Source organism: Gorilla gorilla, chromosome 3, assembly GCF_029281585.2.
Source record: "Gorilla gorilla gorilla isolate KB3781 chromosome 3, NHGRI_mGorGor1-v2.1_pri, whole genome shotgun sequence".
NCBI classification, from domain to species: domain Eukaryota; kingdom Metazoa; phylum Chordata; class Mammalia; order Primates; family Hominidae; genus Gorilla; species Gorilla gorilla.
Genome location: NC_073227.2, coordinates 69,640,228 through 69,656,537, shown reverse-complemented (window position 1 = coordinate 69,656,537; position 16,310 = coordinate 69,640,228). Strand labels below are relative to the sequence as shown.

The 16,310-nt window shown below is 42.8% G+C and overlaps 1 protein-coding gene across 3 annotated transcripts in view; it reads right to left on the bottom strand.

The window, feature by feature from the left end:
- Positions 1-13,677, bottom strand: part of HOPX (HOP homeobox) — a 33,784-nt gene extending 20,107 nt beyond the window's left edge. Inside the window, exon 1 of one of the 3 annotated variants that reach the window (XM_004038701.5) lies at positions 13,580-13,677. In XM_004038701.5, coding sequence (XP_004038749.1) covers positions 13,580-13,612 — 33 coding nt within the window. In that variant the 5' untranslated portion in view covers positions 13,613-13,677. Of the gene's footprint in view, positions 1-13,181; positions 13,551-13,579 lie in introns of those variants that run through there. The other 2 variants (XM_004038699.5, XM_004038697.5) reach the window with 2 other exon arrangements.
- Positions 13,678-16,310: the final 2,633 nt, after the last annotated feature.

Sequence of the window (16,310 nt, the reverse complement as noted above, 5' to 3'; positions counted from 1 at the left end):
CCACCATACCCGGCTAATTTTTGTATTTTTAGTAGAGTCGGGGTTTTGCCATGTTGGCCAGACTGGTCTCGAACTCCTGACCTCAGGTGATCCAACCGCCTTGGCCTCCCAAAGTGCTGAGATTAACAGGAGTAAGCCACCACACCTGGCCAAACTGATTATATTTATATACTTGTGTCATAGATGAAATAAAGAAAGCGAACAAAGGAGAATGGAAATATCAGTGTGAGAAATAGGTTGTTTGAGAAATGATTAATGTTGTTAACTGTGAACAATAAAGAAAAAGCAGGAGTTACTTTGCATTTTCTTCTCCTCATCCTTCTACCCAAGGCACCAGAATGGAGATAGAAAGATTTTGGCCTTTCATTTCCCTACGCAACCACCAAGTGGTGCTGTCAGGCAGGAACAGTTTAGTTGCTGGCCAGAGCTCTTGGCATGTGGGAAGATAGAGAAGCAGAAATAATGTGTCTGTTCTTTTTTTAGTTTTTTTAGAGATGGGGCCTTGCCATGTTGCCCAGGCTGGTCTTGAACTCCTGGCCTCAAGCGGTCCTTCCAAGTCATTGAAATTGCAGGTCTGAGCCACTATGCCTGGCTCTGAAAGAAGATACTTTTGAGTATATAGCATTAGTTGCAGAGGGAATGTTTGTGTATCTGTAATGGATAAATTATATGTAGGAAATACACTTTAAATCCTCACTAATGAATGAAAATATTAAACTGGTATGGAGTCATAGGAAGGGCACTGGGTATGGAGTCAGGGCTGGATTTCATTTCTAACGCCTCCACTTCACACTCACATATCTTTGGCTGCTTTATTTAACTTATTTAAAACCTAGTTCTCTTCTCTGTAAAATGTGGCTAAGAATGTCCTTCCTTGCCTCTTTACTCCAGTTGTGATCCAGTGAGATTATGCTCATGAAACAACCTTGCACTTTTCTAGTGTAAAACGGCGTATGCATTTCCCAAAGTGTTATACTTATTTCTTAATCTAGAAAAGTGAAGGTGTGGGCCAGATGACTTCTGAGGGAGTTTCTCTTCTCAAATTCTGACAGTCAGAGTGGCCTAGGTTTTAAGTGATCATGTTCTTCCTCATCAACAGTTTGCTGATGTCGCTACTCAAGAAAGAAGAACACAGAGGCCTATTCCAGGCTCTTCTCCTGATTTGCTGAACACTTTGTGCCTAGTTTCTACCTCAAGGGACAACGGAGGAACCCATGAAACACTAGGAATCAAGGAGCTTCTTAGTATTCAACCTGGCTGTTGAGTTAATGTGATCAAATAATTTGTCACCTAACCTAGAACACTGAAGAATAAAAGGAGTGCTATTAATAATTACACCAGGGGAGGCTGAGGCAGGTGGATCACCTGAGGTCAGGAGTTCAAGAGCAGCCTGGCCAACATGGCAAAACCCCATCTCTACTAAAAATACAAAAATTAGCCAGATGAGGTGGTGGGGGCCTGTAGTCCCAGCTACTCAGGAGGCTGAGGCAGGAGAATTACTTGAACCCAGGAGGCAGAGATTGCAGTGAGCCAAGATCACACCACTGCACTCCAACCCAGGTGATAGAGCAGGACTCTGTCTCAAAATAATAATAATAATAATAATAATAATAATAATAATAACACCAGTACAACAGGCATACATCAGAAGTGTTCCAGGCAAACCTGGATATCTGGTCCCTTTATTATACATAAAATGTTAAATTTCTCACTTAGGTAGAGAATAGTAAAAATGCTCCGGTTGCACCTAGGTATCACTGCTGCTGTTAGGGATAAGCAAAATGCAGGTCTGTTAGGATGCTGGAGGAAAGAACAACATATACTTAACTACAGTGATGAACAGGAGGCTGTTTTTCACTCTTAAAAATGCATAGTGTTGCAGCTCTGTGGTTAAAGGCAAGAGGAAAATAGCTTCAAATTTCCTGATCTTTCATTTTTATTGCAACTTGAATATGTAGGATAGGAATCTGTCTGGTAGACTGAGTTATGCTTGGGCCTCTGCCTGCTTTGGTTATTGTCAATATGGTTATGCTAATGCTTAGTAAGTGCGAATATCCATTACATCTCCAACAGAGTCAATCCTATGATCAAATATAAACAGAGAAACAAAAACGGTTTGTCCTAGAGATTTCCATGGGGCACAGCCACGCACTCAGGGCTTTTCAAACCAGATAATAGAGAAGGGGTCAGATTTGTCAAACAAATTGAATTATTAAATCTCTTTGAAAATGTCTAATGTCCTAATACACCAAGAAATGAGGCAAACAGAATTCTGATATGGGGAAAATATCTCAATATTTTCTAAAGAGAACCTTTAAACCAGAAGAGAAATGTGTACTACTAAGCTTGGAAGCAAATAACAAAAGGATCAACTTTCTAAATAGTTTGTAGAGAGGAAAAATGGCTCAAATAAGTTTAAATGGCAGCTAATAAATATTCCTTTTATGTTTTGGAGTGTGTTATTAATTTTTGATTGCCCATTTAACTTCTTTTCTTTAGGAAAACATTAATTAGATTAGTTAGGTCAATACGCTGAAGGATAGAGAGATGTATTTGTTGCATGGAAGAGGAAGGGTGCTCAAAAGCTTAAATGATGACAGAAATCAGTTTGGTAGTTTAAAAAAATCTAATACAGGCCGGGCGTAGTGGTTCACGCCTGTAATCCCAGCACTTTGGGAGGCTGAGGCGAGCGGATTACTCGAGGTCAGGAGTTCGAGACCAGCCTGACCAACATGGTGAAACCCTGGCTTTACTAAAAATACAAAAATTAGCTAGGCATGATGGCAGGTGCCTGCAATCTCAGCTACTCGGGAGGCTGAGGCAGGAGAATCGCTTGAACCCGGGAGGCGGAGGTTGCAATGAGCCGAGATTGTGCCATTGCACTCCAGCCTGGGTGAAAAAAAAAAAATCAAATACAGATAAGCTACACATACAATGGAGAATCAAGTAGATAAAATTGTCATATTGCTCTGTAGACATCCAATCACTTTAGAACATTAAAATGTTCTTTCTAAAAATGTTCTCATTCCTAATGCCTGACTCTGAAAAGAGCTGTTCATTTGTAATTCTGGGGATGTGACATCATGATTGGTTTTTTTTGAAAATATATGCTGGGTTCTACGGTATTTTTGCCTGAGCTCAAATTACATAGTAAGATACATCAGAGACCTGTGTGGTGTTGCATATGCACCATGGGTAGATTTTCAGGCTGCCCAATCACATGCCTTTCCTTAGGCCATTAGACTGTCTACTGCAAGCAGACAGAACTTCCTCAGGTTAGTTGTGTATTTTGAAAAGTCCAGAAAAGAGTCTTTGACAGAATGGAATTATCTCTTTGCATAAATATATATTAATAGATTATTATTTTTATGGTCCAACTACCATTCTTATTTTATGACTATAATTAGGTCATGGATAAAATGACCCACAGCTGGTGCCTTGCAGAGCTCCAAATTATGCCAAAGTCCAACCACCCATGCTGCTTGTTGCCATGCTACTCAGTGATATGGACCTGATTTTTTTCCCCAATTGAGTGGTTTTTATGAGCAGGTGTTCAGCAAATAGGACAAACAGAGGGTGTGCAGCTTTAGCCAGCTCATTAACATCACGAAATAATTGAAAAGGACAGATACACCAGAATGTCCAGCTCAGGTGACAGCTTTGAACCTACAATAGATCACTTTTCTGAGCATCAGCCGTGATACTGCAGAAAGAGATTGAGTGAAGCTTCAGAAGACCCGGAGTCTCCTTCCAGCTGTATCACATACTCTCCAGGTAACTTTGGACAACTGTCTTAATTGCTTTAGATGTCCATTTCATCATCTACTACTGAAGCTATTAACCGCCCCACCTGTCACACAATGTTGTAGGATCCAATGAGATGGATTATGTTTGTGAATGGCACTATAAATTATCAACACTACATAAATACAAGGTACCATTATTAAGGTTCTAATCCAGCTTTCCCAGTGACTCAGGATATAATTGGGCAACGAAATGACATCAGGTTTTGCAATCATTAAAATGGCAAAACATTTTAGAAACTTCACTCAACCTCATGACTAATAAGATTTCTTAGAACATTTCATATGCTTTTTTTGGGTAATCAATAACCAATATCGAGAAATAAAATGCTTCTAGAATTTATAAAGCCAAGTTTAAGAAAATGACATTTGGCTGGGTACAGTGGTTCATGCCTGTAATCCCAGCACTTTGGGAGGCTGAGGTGGGAGGATCACTTGAAGCCAGGAGTTCGAGTCCAGCCTAGGCAACATGGAGAAACCCCGCCTCTACTAAAAATACAAAAATTAGCCAGGCATGGTGGCACACGCCTGTAATCCCAGCTGCTCTGGATGCTGAGGGACAAGAATCGCTTGAACCCAAGAAGTGGAGGTTGCAGTGAGCCGAGATGATGCCACTGCACTCCAGCCTGGGCGACAGAGCAAAACTTTGTCTTAAAAAAAAAAAAAAAGAAAAGAAAGAAAGAAAAGAAGATGACATTGAATGCAACCACCCACTGCTAAATTTGATTGGCTAAAAAATTATTATTATTATTATTATTATTATTATTATTATTACTTGAGATGGAGTCTCACCTGTCTAATTTTTGTATTTTTAGTAGAGACAAGTTTTTGCCATGTTGGCCAGGCTGGTCTCGAACTCCTGAGCTCAGGTTGTCTGCCTGCCTCAGCCTCCCAAAGTGCTGGGATTACAGGTGTGAGCCACCGCACCCAGCCTGACTGGCTAAAAAAAATTTTTTTAATAAAAAAAAGAAAAGAAAATTATATTGAGAAGGGGAGATCACTGAAGATTGTGCTCTTTTAGTTCTAGAAAATTATTTGTCACTCAATCTCTTATTAAAGTACAAGGGAACCTGGAGAAGCTTGTAAATGTTTGAAATACTAACTGGTTACATTATGTCTCCATTTATCATGGACAGTTCAATATTCCATGCTGTGTAAATAAAACATAAACCCTCTAGCCCACTCCTTTCCCTTTCTGTTTCCCATGAACCAGATCTAAAGGGTGGTAGAACAAACATATGAGAATATTCATTACAGCATCATTTCAGAGAATTGGAGGCAAGAAAGATGTCCCTTACTGCAGGAGTCAATAAGTAAAAGATACATATAATGAACAGACTATTGATAATAATGCATTAGAAATATCATCAACAACATAGATACATCTTAAAATTATAGAGTTCAGTGAAAAGAAAGAGAGAAAAGAGGGAGAGTGGGAGAGCAGGAGGAATGGAATGAGATATAAAACCTAAGAGGGGGTCTTGTGTCTGCCATGAATTAAGGACTATGTTAACTCATCATACGCCTAAAGACAAACAAAAAAAAGGGCTTTAAAAAATAAAAGATTGGTGGACTGCCCCATCTTTCAGAGCTTGTCTGTGTAATTAATTCTTTCCACTATATTTTTTGTATAATGAGGGGAGTACTTCATGGCTTATTTAATGTCCTTTATGCTGCAGCCCCACCAATCCTTGGTCTTGGATTTTTTCCTCAAAAGCCAAGATGAAGAGCTGGTTATTGACCTCCACGACATCCTTCCATGCTTTTCAACACCATCATTCAGTGGCTTTATAGCCTTCTCTTGTCCAAGATAAATAACATCAGGCCTTTCTGTGTTCCTTATAGATCTGATTTGAGTGTGTGTGTGTAGTCTCGCTCTGTCACCCAGACTGGAGTGCAGTGCTGTGATCTTGGCTCCCTGCAGCCTTCGCCTCCCGGGTTCAAGCGATTTTCCTGCCTCAGCCTCCTGAGTAGCTGGGATTACAGGCATGCACCAACATGCCCATCTAATTTTTGGATTTTTAGTAGAGACGGGGTTTCACCATGTTGGCCAGGCTGGTCTTGAACTCCTGACCTCAGGTGATCCGGCCACCTCATCCTCCCAAAGTGCTGGGATTACAGGCATGAGCCACTGCACCCAGTCCTAATTTTACTATTGTTTAGTCAACTATTGTTTAACTCTTGAGTTAGTTCCAAGGACTCTCCTCCCTTTTCGACTGTGGAACCCTGAGCCAGGTACAATGTATTAATGAAAGTAGGGGTGGCCTCCTGCTTTCTTCCCTCCTGTTTCATAAATCCCAGTTCCAGCCATCTCCAAAGATGCTAGTCTATGTCCCAGGAAGAGGGTAAGGCATATACAATAAAGTGATAGATACTTCCAACATTAGTTATTAAATTAAATATTAGCCACTGAATTAAAGTTTTTTGTAAAACACATTTCACTCCTGGCACCAGCAAACTGAAAATCTGGAAAGGGTTGATGGGGATATCAGGGCTAAGGAAGATTGTTTATGTACATTTCCTTAGGGAGAAGCCACAAGGAAGAAGTGAAAATACATCAACAACGACTAGACTATCTAAGCAGATCTGTCATGACCTTAAGAATCCTAGGAAATTTTCCTCATGATCCTAGATGGAATGACTAGACCTAACAGCCAAAATGACTGCCACTAGTTTCCTGCCCAGTATACTCTAAGAGATTAGAACTGATCAATGTCTGCCTCAGGTTTTTGTTTCATTTCGTTCTGAACATACAAGGACAGAGTAGATCATTTGTGAAAGATCTGGCAGTGTTTTCATATTTGATCACATTTTATCAAAACTACCAGAAGCAAATTACAAGAAATTATGTGGAGATGGGTAAAATTAACTTCTCTACTTTTTATTTATTTGTTTGTTTTAGAGATGGGGTCTTGCTCTGTTGCCCAGACTGGAGTACAGTGGTGTCGTGATCATAGCTCACTGCAGCCTCAAACTTCTGGGCTCAAGCAACCTTCCTGCCTCAGTCTGCCAAGTAGCTAAAACTACAAGTGTGTGCCACTATGTCTGGCTAACTAAAAAAAAAAAAAAAAATGTAGAGATGAGGCTCAAACAATCCTCCCACCTCTGCCTCGCAAAGTGCTGGGATTATAGGCACAAACCACCATGCCCAGCCAACTTCTCTACATTTAAAAGAGCTTCTATTGCTACCCAAGTATGGCCAAATAAGAGGCTGAAGCACCTGACCTTGTGATGAACAATTCCTTGAATGCCCGACATTTATACTGAACTTCTTGTTGGTTTAGCCAACATAAATATACCAGTTCTCAGCCTTGGCGGGAGGGATACAATGCTTCCCACAGGAACCCTGAGTCACGGGGAGAGTAAATGACTTGGCACAGAGGTCAGAATGAGGACTGGGGCTGACTGGGTTCAACAGCCAGCTCAGATACCAGCTCATCCTAAGATTCCAAGCAAGTCACTTTATGCTGTTGCATAAAGTAGATTGTACTCACAGGTAACCATATAGTTTATTGCTCAGGCCAGGTATTTTTTAGAGTAAAAGGGGGTGCTATTAATAATTCCACTGGGACAATGAATCTTTCAGGCTCACAGCTGCTTCAAAATTCCATTACAGCTGAGAAAATAGGACCCAGGTTCCTGCTCACCAGACCTGTCCTCTGCTCCCCTGGCAGGAGATAGCTCAGCCTGGAATTCTGGGGAAGATTGTTCAGCATATTGTAAAAGATAGATGTAGGCACTTTCCCAGCAAATAAAAAGGACAGCCTAACCTGCACCTGCTTTATTGCACTGTGTGTTCAAAATCAACAGCACTGGAAGGCCAAAAACACATCAGGGTCCTTGCCCAGGAAGACAGCAGATACATACACCTCCTGCACCAGGAGACATGAGCCTTCCATTTGCAGCATCAGGCTTGCTGCCCCTCTATCAAACTTGTTCCCCTGTTCCCCAAGTGAGTGGGCAGGATGGGTATGGTCCAGGACAGAGCAGGGGCTGCTTCAGGATCCCCAGGTGATGGTTTTTAAAAGGGCAGGTTACTGCTTTATAAACCACTCCAAGCCATAGGTCATCCTTCTACCAACAATGTCATCTTTCTATAGCACTGTCCACTGTCCCTATTCACTTGATGTTTTAAAAGTCAAAGGAAGCCGGCCGGGTGTGGTGGCTCATGCCTGTAATGGCAGCATTTTGGGAGGCCAAGGTGGACGGATCGTTTGAGCTCAGGAGTTCAAGACCAGCCTTGGCAACATGGTGAAACCCTGTCTCTACCAAAACTACAAAAAATTAGCCAGGTGTGGTGGTGTGTGTCTGTGGTCCCAACTACTCTAGAGGCTGAGGTGGGAGGATTGCTTGAGCCTGGGAGGTGGAGGGTGCAGTGAGCCGAGATCATGCCACTGTACTCCAGCCTGGGTGACAGTGAGACTCTGTCTCAAAAACAACAAAAAGTCTAAGAAAGCCACCAACAACATCCAGAAATTAAGCTGAGTTAGGTCATAACACAGCCTTAAAAAATGTCCAAGTGACCTCTTGAACTAAGTCATTGTGTAATGAGAGAATTTGGAAATGAAGGTGAAGGAGAAATATTCAAAGAAAAGTCATCCGAGGAAGGAAGAAATTCTATCGGTCATACAAACCTGTTTTATCAGTCTTGCAAACTTGTCATTTGTTTTTCTTTTCTTTTTTTTTTTATTTTGGAGAAACTCTGAATAACAGGAAAAAGCATTTGGCTTCCAAGTAGGGGCATTAAGCTGGTGTTGACTGCTGCCCTGATGCCAACGGCCTAATCCGTTCCCCAGAGCTAGAGTGCCAGGGCTCCCAGGGACTCAAGATGGAGCTCGCCATCGCCCTCTCCTCCCCACTGCTACTGTCACAATGTGTCCTCTGGCTGCAGGGCTGCTCTGGGCTCCGATTGCCTGCAGACTGCCTCCCCAGAAGGGATGTTAATTACACACCCAGCCACGCCCCTCTTCAGAGACAGGACTGGCTACAGGCAGCTGCCACTTGTTTTCAAGAACTGCCGCAATCTGGTTTTCAAACTGGGCAAAAGTGCCCGAATGGGCCCATGGCCACATGCACTGGGAGGGGGTGGGGGGGCTGCCCCAGCTGCACAACTGGGTCCCCAAAGAATGAGGCTCCTGGCCACTAATGCTAGGCAAGCTACTCTGCTGGTGCCAGCCTTCTGCTCCCGAGAATGAAGCAGGTAATATTCTAAAATCCTTATGAGCAGAATTTCTTGACATTTTGTCTCCATTATAGTAATCTTAAGGTGGCTCTCCATTTTTCAGAAAGACACAGGAAATGCAGCTACTTCTGATGAGTTCAACTGCATTGAGAAAAAATGGACTAATTTAGAAAAAACAATCTAACAGGGCCCACAACCTATAGATGGTTGCCTACTGGATATGGTTTGAAAAATTATACTGAAAACCCACAATCTTGGTATATTTTTGCCCAGCAAGTTGCTTGGAATTCTGACCAATAAGGAGGACATATTTTGCATAAAACTTTGATTTGCCTGATTGCCCCATTTAAAAATTCAAATGGTAACTATATATAACATTTCAAGGAACTCCTAGATATGTTATCTTGCTGGAACCTACTTACTATACCAGGGAGGGACATAATTCATTCAACAATTATTGTCTATTAACATCCTAATTTTAATTAGTTTTCCAGAGATGGGGAAAACAAGCCCTGAGAGAATAAGACCTGGAAAGTGGCACATTTGGATTGAAGGGGAGGTAAAAACCAATTGGAAACATGGCCAGGGTGGAGCCGGTGAGGCTCTGTGGTCCCACAGACACCTCTGAACTGACACCTGCACCCATACAGGTGCTGAGGGAGAGCTAAGGAGCCACAGACAGGAAGGACAGAAGTCACAAAGACAAACTTCACCCACTCATGCTTTTGCCTGGGCCTGACCTGGAAGTCCTAATTAAAAGACCCTGGACTGCCAGATAGACTCATCCCAATGCTGGGAATGCACACATGCTATTTCTTGAAAGAACAACTTGGCTGTCCCCCAGAACAGAGTGCCCGGTGTGTACACTGGGATTCCTTTCAATAATTAGAATCCTCTGCTTATGCCAGATATTAATCGGGAACAAAAGGAAGCTTTAGTTTTGAAACATCCCTTCTCACTCATTAGCACAATCCTTTAATAATGCACCTTGGAGGCCCTGAGTAATTCTTCTAGTTTGCTGCCCCGCAGCATGTCTGGGTTCCAAGGATTCGCTTGGAAGGTGCTGGATACCCTATCCTCGCTGGAGCTGGGAGTGTCCAGAAGCAGCCTCTTTCTTTACCTTTGAGCTTCTGTTGCTGTGTTCCCTGAGCCTCCCAAGCCTCATCCTGCTCTCGGACTTGGTGGTCAGGTGGCATGGGGCCATCCCCATCCTCTCTTTGGCCCTTACTGTCCTTATCTGTCAAGTGAATGGTTTTGATTTCACTGGTTTTCATCCCTAGCTGCACATTAGACTTACCTGGGGAACTTTAAAAACCAATCCCAGGGCTGCACACCTGGGGATTCTGATTTAATTGGTCCAGGGTGGGGCCTAGTCACTGATTTTTTTTTTTTTTTTTTTTTGAGACGGAGTCTTGCTCTGCCACCCAGGCAGGAGTGCAGTGGCACAATCTCCGCTCACTGCAACCTCTGCCTCCCAGATTCAAGTGATTTTCCTGCCTCAGCCTCCCAAGTAGCTGGGATTACAGGCGCTCACCACAATGCCCAGACTAATTTTTGTATTTTAGTAAAGATGAGGTTTCACCATGTTGGTCAAGCTGGTCTCGAACTCCTGACCTTAGGTGATCCACCCGCCTCAGCCTCTCAAAGTGCTGGGGTTACAGGCGTGAGCCACCATGCCCTGCCCCAGTCACTGAATTTTTTTTTTTTTTTAAGTTCTCCAGGCCCCACAACCACTAGGTTAGATTATCTCCAGGGACCCTCCCAGTTCTATAAAAGTCTATGATCCTTACTGTCTGGTCTCTGTGCTTTACTGAATTTATTTTTTTCTCCATAAATACTCATCTTTTATGTTCAGCATGTTACATAGGCTGATTTTTAGAAATGCTTTTACTTATTTAAAAATTATATTGTTGGTTAGGCACAGTGGCTCACACCTGTAATCCCAGCACTTTGGGAGGCCGAGGCAGGCAGATTGCTTGAGCTCAGGAGTTTGGGACCAGCCTGGGCAACATAGCAAAACCCCATTTCTACAGCTGGGTGTGGTGGCACAAGTCTGTGTTCCCAGCTACTCAGGAGGCTGAGGTGGGAGGATTGCTTAAGCCTGGGAGGCAGAGGCTGCAGTGAGCCGAGATCACACTACTGCACTCCAGCCTGGGTGACAGAGTGAGATCCTATCTCAAAAAAATAAAAATAAAAATAATGTGGTTAAAGTATTGTTTGTTGGGAGTAATCAGCTATAATACTGAATGTTTAAAGTACACAATTTGATAAATCTTCCCATATAAGAAATGGTCACAGTCACAATAATGAACATATCCATCACCCTCAAAAGTTTCCTGTGTCCCTTGGGAATCCCCCCAAACATTTTTTCTCCTGCCCCTACCTTCCCAAGTAACCATGGATCTTCTTTCTTTCTTTTTTTTTTTTTCTTGAGACAGAGTCTTGCTCTGTCGCCCAGGCTGGAGTGCAGTGGTACAATCTCAGCTCACTGCAACCTCTGCCTCCCGGGTTCAAGCAATTATCCTGTCTCAGCCTCCCGAGTAGCTGGGATTACAGGTGCCCACCACCACGCCCGCCTAATTTTTGTATTTTTAGTAGAGACGGGGTTTCACCATATTGGCCAGGCTGGTCTCAAACTCCTGACCTCAAGTGATCCACTCACCTCGGCCTCCCAAAGTGCTGGGATTACAGGCATGGGCCACCACACCCAGCCACTTTCTTTTTGCTATAGGTTAGTTTGCATTTTCTATCATTTTATACAAATGTAATCACTCAACACATCCTATTTTGTGCATGGACATAACTTCTAATTATCTCCCTGGACTTTAGATTTCAAGCTCTTTGAGAACAAGATCCACTTTTTCTTTTCTCTTCCTCTTGGCCTTCAACTTATCTTTTCTCAGATATAGCCCTTAATCATTACTTGCTTGATTGACATAAGACCTTCATGAACTTAAAACCAAGCTTCAGTTTGGTGGGTAAGAAGTGCCTGCCACGTTGAAGGTTTTTAACTCGCCACCACTTCTGGAGAGGTTCCTCAGTCGGCAGCTTCAGCCCAGTTAAAAAAAAATAATAATAAGCATATGAGCTTCATTTAGGTCCGTGGACTTCTAGGAGTCCAGAAAGTAAGAGTCAATGTGTGGGTTGGGGTGTGGGGTGGAAGGGGAGGCTCAGGATGCGAGGAATGAATACCTGAGAAAGGTCCTTGGCTTTCACCAGATTCTTGATACAAAGGGATAGACTATGGAATTAATGCCCTGCTCTATTCCTATCTGCTTTTCATGAATCTGTTGTATAATTATAAAACCTTTACTATCTGCTCCTCCCTTCTTCTCCCTTCCCACCTCCCCAGCAACTTTGTTTTGTTCTCTGCCTGCCCTGGTTATACTTAACCCTACTTAACTAAACACACTACAGGGCTCTGTCCAGTGGCAGTGCCACTTCATGGGAACTGTTTGCATTCCTTTTCCCTTTAAGAGCTTCTTATCTGAACTATGTGATATATTGTACCTTTTTATTCAATGGTTCTTATTCCACTTTACTTAACAGTTTACCCTGAATACTTGCATGCCACTCACATATCACAAACCTATACTTTCTCTAAACCCCAGAGCCTGGGATTCCTTTTCATCTCAAAAAAAAAAAAAAAAAAAAAAATCACTGTTTTTGTTGTTATAAATAAGTATTATGAGAACCAGAAGTAACAATAAACTGCAAATTCAAAATCAAGCCACTTCTCCATCCAGAGACACCTCCCTCACTTCCCCTTGTCAAACACAAAACATATTTTAAAATGATATTATGTCTGATTTTAGATAAAAGTCTGGGATGTGGAATAACAATAATCTGCTTCTAAATGAGAAAATCATAGGCATCTGACAAATGCTGGTTTCAAAGTTATCTTACCAAAATAGAAGCGAGTAAAACATCTCACCTGCTTGGCCAAAAGACCAACACCGACTCCCCTTCCTCCAAATTCCCCTCGACCCCATGCAGTTTTGTTTGTAAGGGACTGATGTCTTACACCCAGCAGCATTTCTAGCTTCTGCTTGGGGGTAAGCTTTTCATTCCTATTCTCCCTTTCACCTCTACCGTTTTCCAACAGAAGAGCAAATACGGTAACGATAGCATTTTGGTCTAGTTCCTGCACAAACTCATTCCTCTGCACAAAAGGCAGACCTTTGAAAGGTACTTACGTGGAAGAGGCAAAGGCAAGCGCAAGCCCTGGGTTTGGAAGCTGTGTTTGCTGATGCCAGCCTGCTTAAATAGCTGGGCTGGCTGACGCAGGCTGCTGATAGCACGTTTATTTACGCCTGTGAGCGCACACTCGAGCAAGGACCTGAAAAACCTGCAGTGTGGGCAGGAGGTAAACCACTGAAAGTATGCCGAGGTTACGTCTCTCCTGGTTATTCAGGTTTGATGTTCAGGCTGGGACTTCTGAGAGTCTCATGGAACTTTCTCGTCACTATCTTCTCGTCCCTGACCTCTCTCCTAGCCAAGCAAGCTTCTTCACCAAGACAGGATAAGAGAGATGTGGCTGAGAGAAGACGGGGAAGAGAAAAGGGACCCTGAGTCTTTTCATCCACTTCCTTACTTTGAGCGAGTTTCCAGTTAGATGTTGCCTCATTTCAAAGCGTAGATCTGGTGCGGTTGATTTCACAGCTCTGAGAGTTGGATGCCAAGCTAAGAGCCTGGACAATTGCCCAATTAATGAAAGGTTGTTTTCTTTTGGGCACAGAATGTACACATAAAGAACAGTTAAAAGGGAGAGATTCGGGCTAGGATGATACAATTTTAGGTCTCCCTCAAAAACTATTCTCATTTATTTCCCCTGCATCTGTACTTTCCTCTTACCATCCCCTCCCCTTCGTTAATGAAATTCCTGTCTAAGAGGTGAAAGATTCCCCATGGGCTTGCAAATAAAAAGCCAGTGTGTGAGCAAGTCTGTGGGAAGATGCATGCAGAGTGTGACAGAGAGTTTAGGGGCTCGTGTGACAATCCGTGGAAATGTTTCTAAAGGCGAGGGTATGTGTGTGGGTGTGAGGACCCGGCTGTTGGATGTTTACGTATTTTATTAGCTAGATACGGGAGCTAATACTCAATTGCAGTGCACTAAACATTATTAGGTGGGTATGATTTTGAGGGAATGAGGGAAGGGAGACAAGGTCTGGTGAGATCATCTGTGGGATTATCTGTGTGTATTTGCTGGTTTGTAGCACAAACCGGTAAGTGCCATCCAGAGAGCCACACCCTATATTATTCACTTCAGCAGAGAAAGCGAAAGCCCACTTGAGTCTCTTGGGAACAGTAGCCATATGTGAAAGAAGAGCAGCGCTCATTCAGAATACCTCTTTCCCTCTTGGAAAAGGGGGTGACGGTTATAAAACATGTGTGGGAAAGAGTAGAGACAGGGGGCCCAGGTTAACCCAACCTTGGTTACCAGAGGAATTCTTTTGTTTCCTGCCTAATTCATTGCCTAACTTCTGACCATTCTATGGCCAAATCTGGATTCTTGCTGCCACGATTTTTTGAATGGGCAGGGTCTATGTCTTGTTTATCATTTGATACCCACAGCATTATTATTATTATTGTTGTTGCACAAATTATTATTATGACAGCACAAATTATTATGATGATGACAATGGTGATGATCCATAATCTAGTAAGACTGTGTGTCCGGCTCCATGTAAGGACTGTAGAGAGAGTTTGTCTGCTTATTTAATATGTAATACAACAACCCTATGAGGTTGTATTGTTTTTTGTTTTTCACTCAGGCTGGAGTGCAGTGACACGATCTTGGCTCACTGCAGCCTTCACCTCCCGGGCTGAGGTGATTCTCCCACCTCAGCCTCCCAAGTAGCTGGGACCACAGGCACACACCACCAGAAGTGGCTAATTTTTTGTAAAGACAGTGTTACACCATGTTGCCCAGGCTGGTCTCAAACTCCTGGGCTCAAGAGATCCTCCTGCCTCAGCCTCCCAAAGTGCTGGGATTACAGCCGTGAGCCACCATGCCTGGCTGAGTTAGTTTTTTTATTATCGTTATTTTACAGAAGAGGAAACTGATACTCAGAAAGACTAAATAACTTTCCCAAGGTCACAGTGAATGGTGGGGGTGGAATTTGAATCTAGTTCTATCTGATTCCAGAGTCAGGGTTTCACTCAGGACTGGCTTGAACCAATACTTAGAAAGTTGCCTAAGAGTGTTTTCACCTATCCTTAATTGTGTTTTTGTTTATCATCTGTCTTCCAGAATGTGATTTCCATGACAACAATGACCTTTCTGCATTGTTTACTTCTGTGATCCAGCACAGTGCCTGGCACTTGGTAGGTGCTCAATAAATATGTGCCATTTGTTCAGTTTCTAAATTCCTGTGGAGGCAGTACAGCCCAACAGATAGAGGTCCTGGCATCAACAGAGTCTCATCCTGGTTCAGATGAGACATTTCTTTTTCTCTTGCATAATGTGTCAACTTCAAGCCATTTCTCTTTATCCGGTGTATCATGGAGATTAAACAAAAAGTGACTGAAACCGTGAAGCAGTTTTTACATCACTTGACTCTGCAGGTAGCAGGTATATGGTTCCGGTTGTTTGGGGGTGCAATGATGAAAGCGGGACCTCTAGCTTTTTCCATCTTTCATTTTGTAGCTCTCAGTGTGACAGCATTGTCTCTCCTCATGGTGGTAAGATGGCTACAGTAGCTCCATTCATCATATCTTTAAACAAAATATCCAAAGACAGGTAAAAAGTGTCCCAGGCTTTCTTTCTCCTAAGTGTCTTTCCTTGTTAGAGAGGAAAACCTTTTCAGAAGTCACTAGGAGTCTTTCACTTATGTCTCCTTGCTGAGCACTGGGTTGTGTTAGCCAACACATTGGCTAAATCCATCATTTGCAAAGAGGAAAGGGATCAGGCTGATCATGGTTCCTCTCCTGGGTCTAAGGGAAGAATCCACCTTCTCCAGACGAATTGCTCTGATCATCTGAACAAAATCAAGATTCATTTATTAGTGAAGAAGCAGAAAAGTGCTACCCACAGTTTTGCCAATCTAAGAGATCCTTTAAAATACAATAACCTAAACTTCTTTCATGCTTGGGCACCAGTCCAGCCATGGCAATTGGGTTTTACTATATCAGTTCTCTCTTTCTATGCTTTTTTCCCCCCCCCCCCCCCAGTGAGATAAGTTTGCTTTGGCTCTCAGTAAAATTAAGAGTATTTCAACAGCCTGCAAATAAGGGAGGTAGCTGGCCACTAATTTTTTTCCTGCAGGTTTAGATCCTAGGTCTTTATATCACCACCGATTTCCAGGGACTATCACACAATCTGT